The following is a 17,611-nucleotide window of genomic DNA, read 5'->3' on the forward strand; positions in this document are numbered from 1 at the left end:
GTCTATTCTGAATCTTCACAAATACATGTGCTGTCATATATTCATTGACATATACTTTAATGTATGCTCCTTTCAGATATAATTTTAGATTATAGTGTCGATAACCTGTGATGGAAATTCTTGCAGTAAGCATTCCACAGTGTATGAACTTTTTTATCTTACTCCTCAGAACATCTGTGTTAGAGGAGGAAGCTGTAAAAGCCATTATCAGAAGTTTCATGGTTAAGACCCATCTTTTAGGACGATATCAGGAAGGGCAGTTAGGTCTGTTCCTAGATAACCTTGTCACCTTTGAACTCAAGAAGGGTTTGGGTCATAAAACACAGACTCTTTGAAGTTGAGATAACACTGTCATGTTCTGGTATAAATACTGTGTGTAAATGTTGATCGGGGCTCTGCTTAACTGACTTGCTCGGTGACAGAGTCATTCAAACGCTGAATGCCTTTGAATAAAACTTATAAAGACAAAGTCCGGATTTTTGTCTTCTTGTGAGTCAACTTCTCTCCACTTTGATAAGAAAATTCCACAACAAACCCATAAACTATTCTTTAGGTGTGCAGAGTGCTGCAGAGCCTGTGGAAGTGTTGGGAAATGACGCAGTGCTAACGGCAGCAAGTGGTATATCTTCAAATATATTTGTGTATTATACATATTTCATGTATATCAAGCTTAATTTTCTGATTCAATAACCTCTTTTTGATGTGTATTTTAGATGCTGTTAACTTTTGTTGCATCTGCCATACTCACTTCAACGACAAAAAAAAGAATGCCATGAAGAAACGGCGCGAGTGGCGTCAGTGCAGGACATGCCAGCTGTGGTCACACTTGGCATGTGGTTTCAAGAAGAAGTTGTGTGTTCACTGCCAGCATCACAAGTCCTAATGTACACTTTTGATTGTGAATACTCAAGCATCCTGTTAATGTATTTGTTTTAGAAAATGTAATGTCGGTTGGTATGTTCCTAAATATGTTCTCACATAGTTTAAAATCGACATGCTGAAACATATTCAAAATGACTTTTCAAATGTACAGAGCATGTGAATGCCTGGAGATGTTGGCTGTACAATAGTGTACACCCTCCATACTGTTATGGGTAAAGATGTGGTAATTTGTACCATAAATGGATGAAAATGTATTATTATTTTTCTATTGAAATAAGTTTATTAAAAGACTGAGTTTGAACATATGTATATTTGAGTATAAAATCTTTAACTGTAGGTTTATTATTTGTCTTATTATTTTCTTTTCCCTCTTGAATTGGGCACACTTCCAAATGCCCGTCTGCAAAGAAAGGAGTCAGACCTTTCTTTAACATAAATTCTACTTGGGGTTGATTTTAAGGAGATAAAATATAATAGTTGAAAACGCAGTCATGTGACTAGCCATACCAGTAACTTCGGAGGTTCCAGTTTCTACGATTCAAGATGGTATCATAATTATAATGCATTTTATTGGTACATTTAGTGAGAAATTTGATTTTCATAAAGATTAATGAATAAATGCATTTAACTTGATTGAACCAAAGTTTTCCCAGCTCTGGCTACATCATTTCAATGGTCTTTGTAATCGACGCTTCTATGCATGCGAACTGCTGCGTTCAATTCGTCTTTGGACCTGGCTACCTAGATGGGCCGCATTCCATTTTAAAATTCCGGCGTTGACCGTGACCTTGAATTTCTGTGACTGTAAAATGCGGGATTAGGCATTCAGTAGTTTGTTTCTATGGCCCATTACCTAACAATATTACTGTATTTGTGTTTTGTGTCTTGTATCATGCCATATCAGAATTAGAAATCTACAATAAATTCCCTCATTTAATTAAACTTCATGCAATTTTTTCCTTGGAACTCCTGTGGATGTGGAGAGAAGGTCGTAATGAACAACATTGTGCCTTGGTGCTCCTTGAAAAAGCATGTGACAAGGTGCCTTGAGAGGAACTGTGGTATTACATGAAACATTTAGGGGTGGAAGAAAAATATATGACGATAATATAGGACATGTATTATTATTATTATGAGGAGAGTGCTATGTGGATAGATGTTTGCATATGATATAATCTGTGGTGAAAGACTTCAGAAATCCACAACGAGGAGCATTTTCCACACATGGAGAAAGCATGGAATGGTGGTGAACCTTCCCAGGAGTGGCCAATCTACTAACATTATTCCAAGAGGAAATCAATGATTCAAGGTTACAACACAGAGATGTATGGTCAGAGACGAAGAAGATTTTATAACACAGGTTTCAAGCAGAAGGACGATCGATGGATATCTGGACAGAGGCAATGAACTAGACACATTCTTCAATAGGTTCAGTTCAGAAACAAGCTCAGCATCCTCCTAGAGAGACTCCTGTTGGCCCATCGGAGTAAGAAAACAACAAACTATCAGGACCCCCTTCATTTGGCTTATCACTGTGGAGTTGGAGTTGAAGATGCCATCATACACCTGCTTCAACAAACCCACTGTCATCTGGACAAAGCCAGCAGCACTGTGAGGATCATGTTCTTTGATTTCTCCAGAACATTTAACACAATTCAACCTGATTTGCTTTGTCAGAAACTCCAGAAGACTCAGGTGGAGGCCTCAACAATCTCCTGGATCAAAGACTACCTGACAAACAGACCACAGTTTGTGAGACTGAAGGGTTATGAGTCTAACCAGGTAATCAGCAGCACAGGAGCACCACAGGGGACTGTACTCTCAACATTCCTTTTCACTCAGTACACCTCAGACTTCCAGTATAAGACAGACTCCTGTCATCTGCATAAATACTCGGATGATTCTGCAGTCGTGGGGTGGATCAGAGATGGACAAGAAGCTGAGTACAGGAAGATGGTGGACCGCTTTGTAGCATGGTGTGGAAACAATTATCTTATTTTGAACGTGACTAAAACAAAGGAGATGATTGTAGATTTTAAGAGAAACAGGAATAAGTCAAAAACTATTTCCATCATGGGAGAAGTGGAGGTGGCAGAGGAGTACAAATACTTTGGTGTTCACCTGGACAACAGACTGGAGTGGAGATGCAACTGTGAAGCCATCTACAAGAAGGGACAGAGCAGACTGTACTTCTTGAGGAAGCTTAGGACCTTCAGTGTTTGCAGCAAGATGCTGCATATCTTCTATAAGTCTGTTGTGGATAGTGTGATCTCTTCTACCATCATCTGCTGGGGAAGCAGCATCAGAGCCAGGGACTTAAAAAAGCTCAACAAGCTGATAAAAAAGGCTGGCTCTGTTCTGGTGACTCCTCTGGAACCTCTGGATATCATTGTGTGGCCTAGTGGTTAGAACAGGAGGTTTGTGTTCCAGAGGGGACACAAGGGGCCAGGTTTGTATCCCACAGATTACCAATCTGGGTCCCTGAGCAACGCCCTTAGCCCCAGAATGCTCCCCAGGCGCTGCACAATGGCAGCCCACTGCTCCCTGTAAGGGATGAGTTAAATGCAGAGGACACATTTTGTTGTAATGTACATGTGCAATGACCAATAAAGATGATTATTATGATTATTGTGGAAAGAAGGATTCTTCATAAAATGAAGAACATTATGGAGAACCCTGAGCATCCTCTTCTTAAGACCGTCCTACAACAACAGAGTGTCTTCAGTCAGAGGCTTCTTCAGATCTGCTGTAAGACAGACGCTACAGGAGATCCTTCCTACCCACAGCCATCAGCATCTACAACGGCTCTTTGAAGCAACCTGCATGATATGGGCTACAACAACATTTCATTTTCATTTGGGATTAATAAAGTAGTTTTAAATAGAATTTTGAAAACAACCCAGAAAAATATTGTTGAGAATTAAAATCATGTACTTTCATGCTATTAGTTTAGTTTGCATGTGGGAACATTAAACTGAGATTTAACATGAGTGAGCCTTGAGGAGGGATCACAGATCACAGCTGGGGTCAGGATGGCACAAGGGTGAAACAGAGGTTAGGAAGTTCTCAACAGCTGCAAGCAGTAAAAACTGGCTGTAGGGACAACAAAGCAATAAATGTCAACTTTTGGCCGTGGTATAGATGCCACAAGGGAGCTTGCCTGATTTACATCACCAGACGGAAGGCACCGTCAGTAAGCCTTGAAGTCAACAGTATAAAGATGTACTGGAACTTGTAATGACAGAGATATCTGGGTAAAGACAGCCATGCTTTGCTGAAATCTGCAATCTCTCTCCATAAGGGCCCTTATGTAATTTTCTTTTCTTTATGTAATTCTCTTTCTTTGTGTTATTTTGTATATTCGTTTTGCATTAGAAATCATTGAACTTATGATCTTCCAAATTAAACTTGCATTAATCTTAATTTCCTGCTCTTCATCTGTTCTTTCTCACGACACCTGGACTGGGAGAGGTTGAGGCCCCAAGAATATCAGTGATAGCATTATTCTACCTCAACAATATCTAAAGCTCTAAACACCTCACTGCCTCAGTTAAGGCCAGAGTTCACAATTCAACAATGTAAAAGAGAGACTGGGCAAGATGGCGAGTGTGTCTTTCTTTGTGTTTCTCAAGTTTTTAAAAGTGCTCTAGTCAAAGTATGGACTTAAATCTGATTGAGATGCTTTGACATTACCTTAAACAGACTGTTCATGTTGTAAAACCATTGTGTCTGTATTAAAACAAATCTGAAAACCAGAGTGGGTCTTAATTTCTGCACAATAGACTAATTACCAGCTTTCATAAACACTTGATGGAAGCTGGTACTCACAAGATTGGACAAACCAGTAATAAGGTTTAAGGGATAATTTGTTTTTCACAGTCAGTTTGGTTTTCATAACCTTTTATTTATTGAATGAAATTATAATTCTAAAGTAGCTTTTTATGTTTACTCAGGTTATCTTTGCCTGAAAAAAAACCCCCACATTTATTATCTGAAGCACTTAGGTGGGGCAGAAAGCAGAATAAATCTGTAAAGGTGCATTCACACCGAACGCGGATTCTGCGAATATTTCGCATCATTTGTGTGCTTTTGCCCGCTTGACATTCCGCGTGAACTCCGCGTTCGGTGTGAACGCACCATAAGGGGGTAAATAGTTTTCAATATTTAATGTACATTGTTCTAATATACTAAACCCATGTTATCTTCAGGATCTAGATATACAGTATCTATGTCAGGAATAGGCAATTCCAGCCATTGAGGGCTGGTGTCCTGAAAAGTTTAGAAGAGACCCTGCTCCAACACACCTGACTCAAAATAACCTCTTCAGTATGCAGTCAAGTTCTCCATAGTCCTGCTCATCATTTGATTTAGGTGTGTTGGAGCAGGGACACACTGCCCATCCCTGATCTATATTAATCAGTGTTTTATGAGATTTATATTTCCAATTCAATCTACCAATTATACACAACACAAGCCCAATAAAAACATCAAAACTACACCATACATCTTTATTGATTAAAAATAAACCTCTATCAAAATGATACATTTATTTTCTACAGTTACGGTTTATTAAGAGTCGTGTTTGACTTTAACAAAATTATTTTTTCAACAGCAAATCCCATTGTTAACAATTAACATCAAATTCATTTTTTTAACACTGGAATTAAATACAATAAAGAAATACACAAACTCCATGGACTGCGAGTCAAATCGATATTAATGACTGGAGAATGCGCTTTCTAAACACATTATGACGAGATCACGATGCTTGCTATTGTTTTACAAAACTAATCACAGTCATCAACTTCATCATCATCATCATCATCGACATCATTCTCGTCAGCTTCATCCTCTTTGTCATGACTGCTGTCGTCACATAGTAAAATATGCATATCAGCTGAAATAACTGATTGGGAAAGAGGTAAACTCTGGCAGGTACACATTTGGAGGAGGAGCAACAACTGTAATATGATTTTTGAACATTATCATGGCATTGTACAGTTTCCTTTCCAACAGGATAATACTGTGAAGAAGAACAGCTTTGGAACCAGGGTCCATAGTGTCATTTATTGCTGAATGCAAATGTTCATGTTGCTGATGGAGGTGATGAGTCAGAGTGTCCATCTCTCTCTGAAGCAGAAGCTTTTCTTCAGCGGCTCTGGTCTTCAAATGCAAAACATCAACGGCTCGCTTTTTCAGGGCCCTGGGAACGTTACTTTTATCTCCTGTCTGAAAAGTAAAAAGAAAGGTTTTGGCACCTTGTTAAAACAAAGTAGTACCAATAACAGGATAATTAGTACTAATAAATTTACTGACAACTAGCATTTAAATTATACTTACTGGTTCATCAATGAATGAGTACAGGGGCAAGGAGACATCACGCACATCTGGAAATTCTAAATGTGATGGGAACTTGGTGGTTTGTGGTGGCCACTGCAGACCATTGTACCCTGTAAAATTCTTCTTCAGTCTCCTGTTGCAGGCGTTTACCTGCTTGGACAGCCTAATAGTAATTCCCTGTCCATCTGGAACCAAGGAATAAAAATAGAAAATGGCTAAAAAATAAACACCAAAAATAAATACCATCAACACATGATGCAGACATGCAATACTTATATGTGATCTATGTCTCGGATTATTAAAGGCCTACAACAATTGATAGATGGGCTAATTAGGTGAACGCTATTTCAATTAATGATAATAGCTACCTGTTCTTTCACTAAATTTAAACACGACAACTAAGCTGTGTAATTTTGCAAAGGAAATTTGTGTTTTGTGCCATGACAAGTTTACCTACAGAATGTTCTAACGCACAATGTTCTATATCAATTTGTTATAGTGATTACATATTTGTCATAGTGCATAAAAACCCTTTGCAACAAGGGAGGCAATATGTCAAATTAAATATCTGTTGGAATAATTGTATATAGATTTATCTTATATTTTTTCCTTTTCTATTAACTTCACAATTTAATCTTTATAACCTTTCATGATGTTTGTGTGAGTAAGGATGTGATGAGTTTGTCTGCAGGCAAGGATCAAAGGTGGAGCTGAGAAGGAAGCAGTCACAGATGAGGGTGTCATAAAGATGGTGGCTGATTGTGCTTAACAGAAGAGACACTGATCTTAAGATGGGGAGACTGTGGAAGTGTGTTGTTACAAGATAATGGTGTTTATGACCTATATACGTTGCAGCTTTTTTCCCCATCCTTTAGAAAGCAATGTTTATTGTAACTAGGGAGCCCCCACAGATAATAAAAGAGAGGTACGGACAGATGGTTTTCAGAGCGGTAGGAGATTTGTAACTGAAAGCACATCTCTGTCCGTTCTCCTCGCAGCGAGTAAAGTAACTAATTATTTGTCTTTCTCTTCTTTTTGTGATGATTATAAGTATTTTAGGTTGTTTAAATCTGACAATATCAAAGGCACAGTATTATAATGTACAAATAAAAGCCAAAAAAAAAAGAGGAAAAAAACATGTAACTGTACCAGGATATTTTCTTTTCAGGTTGAGAAGAGTGACCCTCTCCCTGGCTTCATTTTGTGCTTGTAAAATCAAGTGACCTCTGACTTCCTGGTCAAGGTCTCTCAATGTTGACTGGAAAATCTCACACCATTTTTGTTTTATTCCATAGTGTCTCTCAATTGCTTGAAGATCACTCTCCAGCCTGAACACAATAAACACAAAAATAAAACAACCCCGACTTGCTTTTCAAATGACAGTACTCTTTGTCTTTTTTAGAACAATAAACATTAAGCTAACTTACTGTGTTTCATCTCCAGTTGGGTACTTCTGGTTCAGAGATCTAGAAAAACAAATGCACATGGAAAACTAAAAGCAAGGGTTTAGAGTGATATAGTCTGCAGAATTGTGCACAACTGAAACCTTTTGTGATTAAAGTGCAATTTTACCTCTGGTGGAAGGACTTTTCAATAGTAAAACAAGTAAATGTTCACTGTGTAAGGGTACTGTAGAAACTTTAAAAAAAAGATGAATTTAGTCAACTTCATGACATAATTCCTTTTCCATCTCGGAACAGTGTCTAAAGAAAAGGGAACGATACATATTCCAGACAAGACATTGCATTACATAAAAAGAAATGTGAGAATGGTCATGGAGCTTCCAGCTTGATACAGCTTTGTAATATTAATAAAACAGCTTCAAACTTACACATACATAAAACATACCTATGGAAGCTGCCGCTGTCAACTACTTTAATACAGTTTCTGCAAAATGAAAGAATCAAGTACATCAGCATATCTGTGGGTCTTGTTTTCAAACGTGCAGGTTGGGCAACTTCAATCTCTGTTTCCATCTACTGTTGTATGTCACGTTCTGAAATACACACCTAGAAAAAGACAAGATAAAATAAAAAATTGAATTAGTCAAAGAGGCTACTGTTGCGACAACAAACATTCTATAAAAAGCAAAGTTACTTGGTGCCTCTTTCAAAACTGCAGAAATCTCCTCCTCAGCAAGACTCCAGACCTTCTCTGCTTTGTCCCATCTCTGAATGAGCTGCACGTCTGTAAGTAGTGACCAGTTTCAGTTTGAATCCAAATTGATCAATTCTGTTTAATCAGCAAATACAGAAATATATCAGCCTAGATCTGTTGATTTTCTTCTTCCATAATAGAGTAAGGCATCAGTCAGAAGGTCAAGCCGATGGAAAGGAGTCATCTCTTTAGTCACTCATGAAAATCTTCTCAAAAACGACCATAACCTCTCCATGCCTTCACCATCTGTTAGCCCAAATCCAGGAAGCCTTCGTGTGCTGTACATGATCTGTGAATAACAGAAACTGTCACAGTACATTGTTCTACATTGTTCTACACTGTGCACACAAAGTATGGATTGAATAATTTGCACATGTGCGGGCATCTAAGATGAAATGTTTGCTACAAATTGGCTAAAAGCTAAATATATATATATATATATATATATATATATATATATATATATATATATATAAAAATACCTGACACTGCGGTTTATGTCCATAAACATGAAATGCTGGTACAGCCATTGAAATACCTTGAGGAATTCCTTCTCCGATTTTCTGATCAACACATTGCAGTGTGTTATTATCAAAAAAATAAATGTTTATTAAATTAGAAAGGAAGACACTCACATGCATATGTGCAAAAAGTACACATGCAATGTCATATATGAAATGCAGATTAATGTTTTTGTCCTTATATCTTTTCTCCAGCTCACATATGATGAACGTTGGATATGCAAGCCTGTTTCAAAAGAAAAGTCTGATAAATACATAAGACAAATGGATAACACAGAATCCAGCATTTCTGGAAAGCATTTAGATTTTTTACCATTTCTGCACAGATTAATGAACACAAGCTTCTTAAAAAAATTAAATTAAATTAACGCACCTTTCTCCATGAGTCATGTTCAAAAACATTAATGGTATTTCATGGCGGCATGAGGCTCCAAATACACCAGTCACATCTAGTTTTTTTTGTTGGTTTTGCAACCGAAGTAAATTTCCAGCTTTGACGTTGCTACAGTCCTAATTAGTTAAGAAAACAGAGGTACTTATTCAAGCCATTATAAGTATAACAACATACCGTAAACCTCTAAGACGCCCATACTCAGATCCTAAATCCCAACACTTACCATCTGCAAATGTAGAAATAACTTTGTTATCTATCCGCAACGTAATTAAGAGGTAATAAGGACTAATGATAAAGGAATGACAAGAAAAAACATAACAGTATTTACTCACTTCAGTTGGTTTGGAGCAATCAGAATGTGACAGGAGATATTCCTCTACATCCTCATCCATCACAAACATGCTGTTACCTTTCAAGGGCTCTGTCACACTTCTTCCGGAGCTCCTTTTTCTTACAAGGCCAAAGTTAGCATCCGTAGTCACAATCATTGTGCCATCAGCCTAAAACATGAACAGCAACAACGATTGATGAGTTTCTGATTTATAAGTAAATTCGGAAATAAGAATAAAAGAATTTAGATGACACCTGAAAGGATATAAAACATGAGCCTTGCGTGAGACTTTAATATAAATCCTTTCTAAGAAATATGAAATGCAATTTCTATCATTGTGTCCAACCTTTGGACCTGCTGGGCATGCTGTCCCATCATAAAATAAGTCACATAGACCGGCTAAGCTTCTTCGTCGGGAGTCGTAGTGACGAAACTGGGAAATTGATTCTCCCACCAGGGCTCTGTAGAGCATAAATAAATAATCCTATGTGAAAATAGGTTCCATCATTGTAACATGTACTTGGTTTCTCCAAACTACCCTATTTATCTGAATATCTTTAATACTCAGCATCTACAGGTGAAATATTCAGTTTTCTTACTAAACATCTTTACTTTAAAACAAATCCCGGGAGAATATGCTTGAATATTTAGGATTGTATTAAAACACAATATATTTTACATTGGGAATCAGTGGATAATTAATTTCATGACCATTTATTTAATTTACAGTTACATCTCATCATGATACAAGTTCAATGTTAGCTGTCACCTATTTTAGAAAGTGAATGTCATACTATATGGATTTGTTACACATAAAGTGAAATATTGCTAGACTTTATTTCTTGTTGTTGTGGTAAAAATCCATAATTCAGTGTTTCAAAAAATGTACCACAGCCTTGAGAGGATTGTCAAGATAAATCCATTTAGGAATTTGGGGGATCTTTACAAGGAGTGGACTGGAGTCAGCACATCAAGAGTCACTACAGACAGACGAATCCTACACATTGGCTTCAAGCATCTTACGAAGAAAAAGAACTGGAGTGCTGCTCAGTGGTCCAAAGTTCTCTTCTCAGATGAAAGTACTGTTTGTACTTAAGTGTAATGAATCTATTTAATATATGAATTTCAGTTTCTGAAATGATGACATTCAAATTTTTTTAAAATTTACCTAAACATATTACAGTCCTCATTTTTTGATGTACTACTAATAGATTAACCATCTACTATATTGAAAATGTCGATAGTGACAGTTTTTACATTACCTCCACGAGAGACAGATTGTTCTTCCACCGTAATGTGTTGCAAAATCCCTCAACAGAGACCTGGCACTCTAAAGAGAAATTATGAAACAGCTCAAGAAGAGCTACTGAAAAGGCTGTTTGAGGCTTCTCTGGTGTGGCAGGCCAAAGCCCATACTTTAACAAGGTGCAAGCCTCGGGTTCACATGCACAAAAAGCAACTCTTCAGTTGCATAGTTGTACTAAACAAAGGAGAAAATAAAAGAACATCAATGTAGGTATTTCTGCAACTTGTATTTAATTCCGCACTATTTTGTGAGTTATATGTTTGCTTTATTTTGCTAGGCTGTAAAATAACTCCATGCTCTCCATAGAGTTCTTATTTTTACTGCTCTCTTTAATGGACACCACAGCAGATAATCTGACTCCATTTTAACCTGTCTATGATATACTCCTCTATCACACCAACCCTCGGCATTTCCTCCTTCACTACATCCATGAATGTTTAACATGGGCTTTGGCTTTATCGCCTGCCTAGCAACTACATCTTAATAATCCTTTGTCAAGTACATCTATCCCTTCTCTATACATGTCCATCCACCTCAGCCTTCTCAGCCCTCCCACTCTTACCTTGTCTCCAAACCTGAGCTTGCCCTCTGACATATAATTCATACGCTTTTCTATCCTTATCAATTTCAATATAAAAAAAATGATAACTAGTAATCCCAAATATCTTGCAACAATAAAAAATACATCCTAAACAAGACTTCAGGTGGAATGAAGTAAATATAGTCATTAAAAGAACAACTAAGTTTAACTCAGAAACATTAAAGTTTAGTAAAAATAGCTTCTTAAGAAATATTTCTTAAAAGAACAAACCCGTATTCACAAAAATGTTGATATCCCTGGAGTACACTCCATGGGTACTGTGATCCCCTGATAAATGCAGAACTAACTGCTGCCAAGCTGCCTCATAGTAGGTTTTCTAAAGAGACAAAGGGAATAATACTTTTAAGAGTAATTAAGAACTTATTAAATAGGTCAAATGTTTTATAAATAAAACCCATAAAAAATTACTTGCATTCCATTTCTCTGGAAGGTGCAGAGAATTTTGATGTATTTTCTCAATGCATGTCTTACAAAATATACTGGTACTGTTGCATTCCAAACAGCGATATTCATCAGGTTCTTTGCAAATACTGCAGATGTTAGAGGAAGTTGCTGAGGATTTATGACACTTGTATTAGCTCATATTTCAGTAAATCCCACGAATTTAGTTCTTTTCTTTTAGCCTGACAGTAGGCTGTCTCTTCATCAAAAGAGTTAGAAACGGTATTATTTGGGTTTTCTGTGAGAGGTGTGATTGGTGTGGACACAGGTGAGTCTGTATGACTTGAGCTGGGATTTGATGACAGATAAGAAAATGTAACACCACCACCAATGGTTTTCCGCACTACTTTTATCCTATTTGTCCTGCAGCGGACACTGCTCTTGAGTTTTGGCATGGTTCTAAAGTGGGAGAGAAAAGAAAAAAAAATGACTCAATTACAATTACAGATTTTGTTTTGTTTTCTTTTCTGTCGTTGTGCTAAAAGTACCATTTGGTATAAGGGCCTAAAAGCTAAGGTTTGGTTTTATCAAAACACAACACATTTCCCTGCAAGATTTGGGGGTTTTAGTGAGGCCTATATGTTTCCTTTGAAAGAAAATGCTTCTTAGTTCCAAGTCCAGACAAATGGAGAATATTTGCGATTGTTCTCACATGTGAAACAGTACCAGTACCAATAAGGAATTCTTGCAGCTCCTTCAGTGTTGCTATTGCCCTCTCAGAGCCTCCCTAACTAGTTTCAGTCTTGTCTTTCATCAGTTTTGGGCAAATATCCAGTTTTTGGCATTCTTGGGAAACAGGCTGGTGTTTGATATGTTTGATGAAAGTCAATTAAGCATTTGCTTTTTTCTTCTTAATGTTTATTTTTTCACTATTTAATGCTGAAAATATGCATTAAACTTCACTTTTTGAGCAAACATAGTGAGTCTTTATGTAGGTAAAGAGTATACAACATTGTATATTAGTGCATATTGCATCCACCCCATTTAGCTTGTTAGTCATTAATGACCACACATTTAGACTTTATTTTAATGTAATTCTGATTTTACAATGACATACTATTTTTGTTTTTACTACAGTGACTCTCTTCTTTTCAGGCATGAAAAAGTGTTTTTTTCAAGGTAAGGACAGTTTATGTTTATGGCTTGTCATAAAAGTGTAATATTACCACCAAAACAAATTAACAGGTTGGGCACATTTCTTTAACCTCCTGCTCTGAGTTGTGTAACATAGGAAAACAGAGTTGTGTCACACATAACTAAGAAGAACTTGATGTTTTACAATGTCCTGAGATGGACCGACGACCGGTCTAGGTGTACCCCACCTTACGACCAACGACTGCCCCCACAAACGCAAACGTGACTTTGCAAGGACAAGTGAGCACAGTTGACAAATGGATGTTTATTAGTAATGGTTCTGCAACTACAGGGGTTGGACAATGAAACTGAAACCTGTTATTTTAGTGTGGGAGGTTTCATGGCTAAATTGGACCAGCCTGGTAGCCAGTCTTCATTGATTGCACATTGCACCAGTAAGAGCAGAGTGTGAAGGTTCAATTAGCAGGGTAAGAGCACAGTCTTGCTCAAAATAGTGAATTGCACACAACATTATGGGTGACATACCAGAGTTCAAAAGAGGATAGATTGTTGGTGCACGTCTTGCTGGCGCATCTGTGACCAAGACAGCAAGTCTTTGTGATGTATCAAGAGCCACGGTATCCAGGGTAATGTCAGCATACCACCAAGAAGGACGAACCACAACCAACAGGATTAACTGTGGACGCAAGAGGAAGCTGTCTGAAAGGGATGTTCGGGTGCTAACCCGGATTGTATCCAAAAAACAAAACCATGGCTGCCCAAATCACAGCAGAATTAAATGTGCACCTCAACTCTCCTGTTTCCACCAGAACTGTCTGTCGGGAGCTCCACAGGGTCAATATACACGGCCGGGCTGCTATAGCCAAACCTTTGGTCACTCATGCCAATGCCAAACGTCGGTTTCAACGGTGCAAGGAGCGCAAATCTTGGGCTGTGGACAATGTGAAACATGTATTGTTCTCTGATGAGTCCACCTTTACTGTTTTCCCCACATCCAGGAGAGTTACGGTGTGGAGAAGCCCCAAAGAAGCGTACCACCCAGACTGTTGCATGCCCAGAGTGAAGCATGGGGGTGGATCAATGATGGTTTGGGCTGCCATATCATGGCATTCCCTTGGCCCAATACCTGTGCTAGATGGGCGCGTCACTGCCAAGGACTACCGAACCATTCTTGAGGACCATGTGCATCCAATGGTTCAAACATTGTATCCTGAAGGCGGTGCCGTGTTTCAGGATGACAATGCACCAATACACACAGCAAGACTGGTGAAAGATTGGTTTGATGAACATGAAAGTGAAGTTGAACATCTCCCATGGCCTGCACAGTCACCAGATCTAAATATTATTGAGCTACTTTGGGGTGTTTTGGAGGAGCGAGTCAGGAAACGTTTTCCTCCACCAGTATGACGTTAGTGACCTGGCCACTATCCTGCAAGAAGAATGGCTTAAAATCCCTCTGACCACTGTGCAGGACTTGTATATGTCATTCCCAAGACGAATTGACGCTGTATTGGCCACAAATGGAGGCCCTACACCATACTAATAAATTATTGTGGTCTAAAACCAGGTGTTTCAGTTTCATTGTCCAACCCCTGTATATTACAACCAAAAAATGTTTAAAAATTGTCGTGCCCTAGCCATGGGATGAAACATGGGCTGAGCTGTACACAAACAAAGAGACTGGTTGTCATGATGTAGGGTTGTTTGGTTTTTGGTTTCGGGGTTTTTCCTTATGTTTTTCACTGTTCCAAGTTTTGAATCATGTTTCTGTTTATTTTCCTGGTCATGCTTTTGTTTTGTGGTCTTGTACATGTTTTGTCAAGTTTGGTTTTCGGATCTGGCTATGCTTTTGCTTCATGTTTTTCTAGTTTGTGTTCAAGAGTCTCTGTTTTGCTCCAGTCATGTTTTGTTCTGTTAATTAAGTTTATTCAGTTCACCTGCTTCAAGTTAATCTGTCTCCTTACTCCACCTGGTTTTCACGCCTGTTCTGTTAGTCTTCGCGGAAACATCTTTCAGTCTCATGCTCATGTCTTATTTTTTGATCATGCCATGCCTGTCTTGCCTGCCCGTTTGTTTTGTTCCTGCCTCCTGTAGTGAGTGAGTTTTCGTTATTAAATCTTTTTCACCTACCATCACGCTGCCTGCTCGTCTGCATTCTGGGTCCAATTCCAAGTAAACCGTGACAGAACCGTGACACTGGTAGAAACTCTGAATTCCTAACTGCACCTTTGGTCAGCCCAGTAAGGAACTCCTGTGACGTTATGGAGCCACTAACAAAACATTTCTCCAAGCCACAACTCTTTTTCTATCCTGTCGTCTGGGGCAGCATTGGAACACAAAACCTGAATATTTTTGAAACTTGCTGGCGAGAAAGACTCTACTACTTCGAAGAATCCTTGGATCCAAAGTCGACTAAGATCTGGTGTTGTGCTCTGCACATCTGAAGCATACAATCTGGATAGAAGCTTCTATTGGTTCCATTGAGAGCAGCTCCCACGGCTTCTTTGTTCCCCATTCACCATGCAACCAAGCGGCGAGACCGCTACTCAATTCAATACTCTTTGGGCCTTCCTCATTCTTGTTCATCAGAACTGTTCACATAAGAGGTGTTGTCTGGGCAGAGGAAATTAGTTTAGGATAAAACAAACTTTTTTATTTCATGGTGTTTTGTTTATGGTGGTAAAAGTCTATCTGGTGAAGCTAATGCAAACAGGCCTTGAAGCCTTGAGACTAGTGTGTTTGTTCTATGTTGTGTTTTTAAAGTTAAGACAAACGTTATTTCAATATGTTAGTGATAACACTTATGGTCCAGTAATGTGAGTTTGCTCCATTGTATCCATTTTTTACCTTAAACTCTTTGAACCAACTTGCTAAAAATATGTTTGAATAATGTTTAAAACATATCAAATGTTGTCTCTGCTATTGACTTGCAAACTAATCTGCTTACACCACACAGTCGATAGCTTGTTTACAATAGAACTAATTTCATTTGCTCCATAATCGTTAGATACTGCATCACTGTTGCTCATATTAGTTTAGGCACATGTGAAACTCAAAGGGTTGTTAAAGATAAAATTACATATAAACGTTATGATCTGTTTGACTGCAACAGCATAATACAGTGGCAATACTGCTCACTCTTAAAGAACCAGTCCTGTCAACCAGAAAAGCACAAAAATAATTATTTATAGAACTGATACATACTTTCAGATATTATTTGAACCATTCCTCCTTCAGCCCCTTCCGGCAATCCATCCTCAAATTGATCACCTTTTTTGACGTTTTGTCTCAAAGCAGGTGTAGCTTCACGTGATGTGTGAGCTTAAAGTTTAAACTGGGTAGGATCAGCCAGTTTAGACATTAATTGTTGAGAGTCCTATAAGTCATTCATTACAAGATAGGACAGAAAAGAGTTCATGGCAAGTACTTGTCAAACCTCACAGTCATACACACACGACCAAAATCTTAAAAAATGCAAAAACTTACTTTTTACACTATTGGATCTTAAGAAGCTTCACAATGCTAAAAGAAGAAGTGGGAGCAGGAGAGAGAAAAAAATTGAGCAGGCTATTTATTGAAAACAACAACTGAAATGATGGTGCCCTCCCACTGTGTCACGCAGAAAACATCTCAGGTGGGATCTTTTTGACATCCCATTAACATTGGAAGCCATCAGGACCCTCAAGGTAAAAATTCAATCTTGCGGCTCAACCACGAGGAATATTTTTGCGTCTACTACTAGACTTTTTTGTTCCATAACCCTAAAGATCTTTTACGAAATTTAAAATGACTGTCTTTCTGCACCCAACCTCAGCAGCGATGGCACGTTGTGACGTTATAAGACAGTGAACATTTTTGCCTTTGCCATCAGGTTCTGACAGTGTGACTACTTGACAGAAAATTACTTGGAATCCAAATTTTTGCTCAGACATTGGCTTTTAAAGGCTGTGTTCTTAAACTTTTGATCAGCTGACAAAAGCATGTTTGAGTTTGAATGCAGTTGTCAATAAATTGCCTACTCAATATTGTCTCTTGCTCCCATTTCTTCTTTTAACGTGAAGCTCTACTTAGACCCTTCTTAAGATCCAACAATGTAATTTTAAAACTAGTAGTAGTCCCCGATGCTTACCAAACCTACTGGCATGGCTGATAATTAATGGGAGACTTTTTTTGTGTAGTTATGCCCTTTTTCAAACAGTTCTATTGCAGTTTCTTAGTGTTTTTCCCTCCTCACTTGGGAGATGTGATCCTCTCCCTCGCATTCCTGAAGGCTTTCATTTTCACAGTTAGAGGGCATTCTTTAAAGCCTAAACATCAAAGGTTTGCTGAACCTTGAAATAAAGAAATCAGTGTTTCATTTTGCTTTTTACTCCTAACAGAGTTGTCGCATTGTCCTTCTTTATCTCATTGTAAAGTAATATACTACTAGTCATACATCATCCATTTAAAATGGATCATCAACAAAATAAATTCTGCTAGTTAATCATTTTCGCACATCTGTTTAAGCATCGTTGTAGATAAAAAAGAACCTTTCGCCCTGCAG

At 38.1% G+C, this 17,611-nt stretch overlaps 1 protein-coding gene and 2 long non-coding RNA genes across 7 annotated transcripts; 1 reads left to right on the forward strand and 2 right to left on the reverse strand.

Moving 5' to 3' along the window:
• Positions 1 to 432: 432 nt before the first annotated feature.
• Positions 433 to 1,187, forward strand: LOC124873108. The gene is made up of 2 exons (XR_007039443.1): positions 433 to 619; positions 714 to 1,187. It is a non-coding gene; the product is annotated as an uncharacterized LOC124873108 (long non-coding RNA).
• Positions 1,188 to 5,376: 4,189 nt separating this feature from the next.
• On the reverse strand, positions 5,377 to 8,737 carry LOC124872908. Of its 3 annotated transcripts, none has more exons than XR_007039389.1 (7): positions 8,320 to 8,737; positions 8,134 to 8,231; positions 7,795 to 7,860; positions 7,650 to 7,688; positions 7,372 to 7,550; positions 6,223 to 6,407; positions 5,377 to 6,111 (listed from the first exon to the last, which is right to left on the reverse strand). XR_007039389.1 is itself a non-coding variant. In XM_047373341.1 (4 exons), the coding sequence occupies exons 1-4, from the start codon at positions 7,706 to 7,708 to the stop codon at positions 5,776 to 5,778; spliced, it is 759 nt and encodes a 252-aa protein (XP_047229297.1). In that variant the 5' UTR covers positions 7,709 to 7,789; the 3' UTR covers positions 5,377 to 5,775. The 3 variants fall into 3 exon arrangements, 1 of the variants encoding a protein (XP_047229297.1); XR_007039388.1 differs by having other exon boundaries at positions 8,071 to 8,231; XM_047373341.1 differs by lacking the exons at positions 7,795 to 7,860; positions 8,134 to 8,231; positions 8,320 to 8,737 and having other exon boundaries at positions 7,650 to 7,789.
• A 136-nt stretch (positions 8,738 to 8,873) lies between these two features.
• Positions 8,874 to 16,376, reverse strand: LOC124872909. 3 transcript variants are annotated; one of them, XR_007039391.1, is made up of 4 exons: positions 16,273 to 16,376; positions 9,972 to 10,086; positions 9,627 to 9,794; positions 8,874 to 9,520 (listed from the first exon to the last, which is right to left on the reverse strand). It is a non-coding gene; the product is annotated as an uncharacterized LOC124872909 (long non-coding RNA). The 3 variants fall into 3 exon arrangements; XR_007039392.1 differs by having other exon boundaries at positions 8,874 to 9,126; positions 9,274 to 9,794; XR_007039390.1 differs by having other exon boundaries at positions 8,874 to 9,794.
• Between the last annotated feature and the right edge of the window lie 1,235 nt (positions 16,377 to 17,611).

This window comes from Girardinichthys multiradiatus, chromosome 8 (assembly GCF_021462225.1).
Source record: "Girardinichthys multiradiatus isolate DD_20200921_A chromosome 8, DD_fGirMul_XY1, whole genome shotgun sequence".
Lineage (NCBI taxonomy): Eukaryota > Metazoa > Chordata > Actinopteri > Cyprinodontiformes > Goodeidae > Girardinichthys > Girardinichthys multiradiatus.

Coding starts and splice junctions, on each gene's coding strand:
- LOC124872908 (XM_047373341.1), bottom strand. CDS start 7,708: ATGTGCATTTGTTTTTCTAGATCTCTGAACCAGAAGTACCCAACTGGA. Junction 6,408..7,371: donor CCTGAAAAGAAAATATCCTG/GTACAGTTACAT, acceptor CCTTGGTTCCAG/ATGGACAGGGAATTACTATT. Junction 6,112..6,222: donor ACTCATTCATTGATGAACCA/GTAAGTATAATT, acceptor TTTACTTTTCAG/ACAGGAGATAAAAGTAACGT.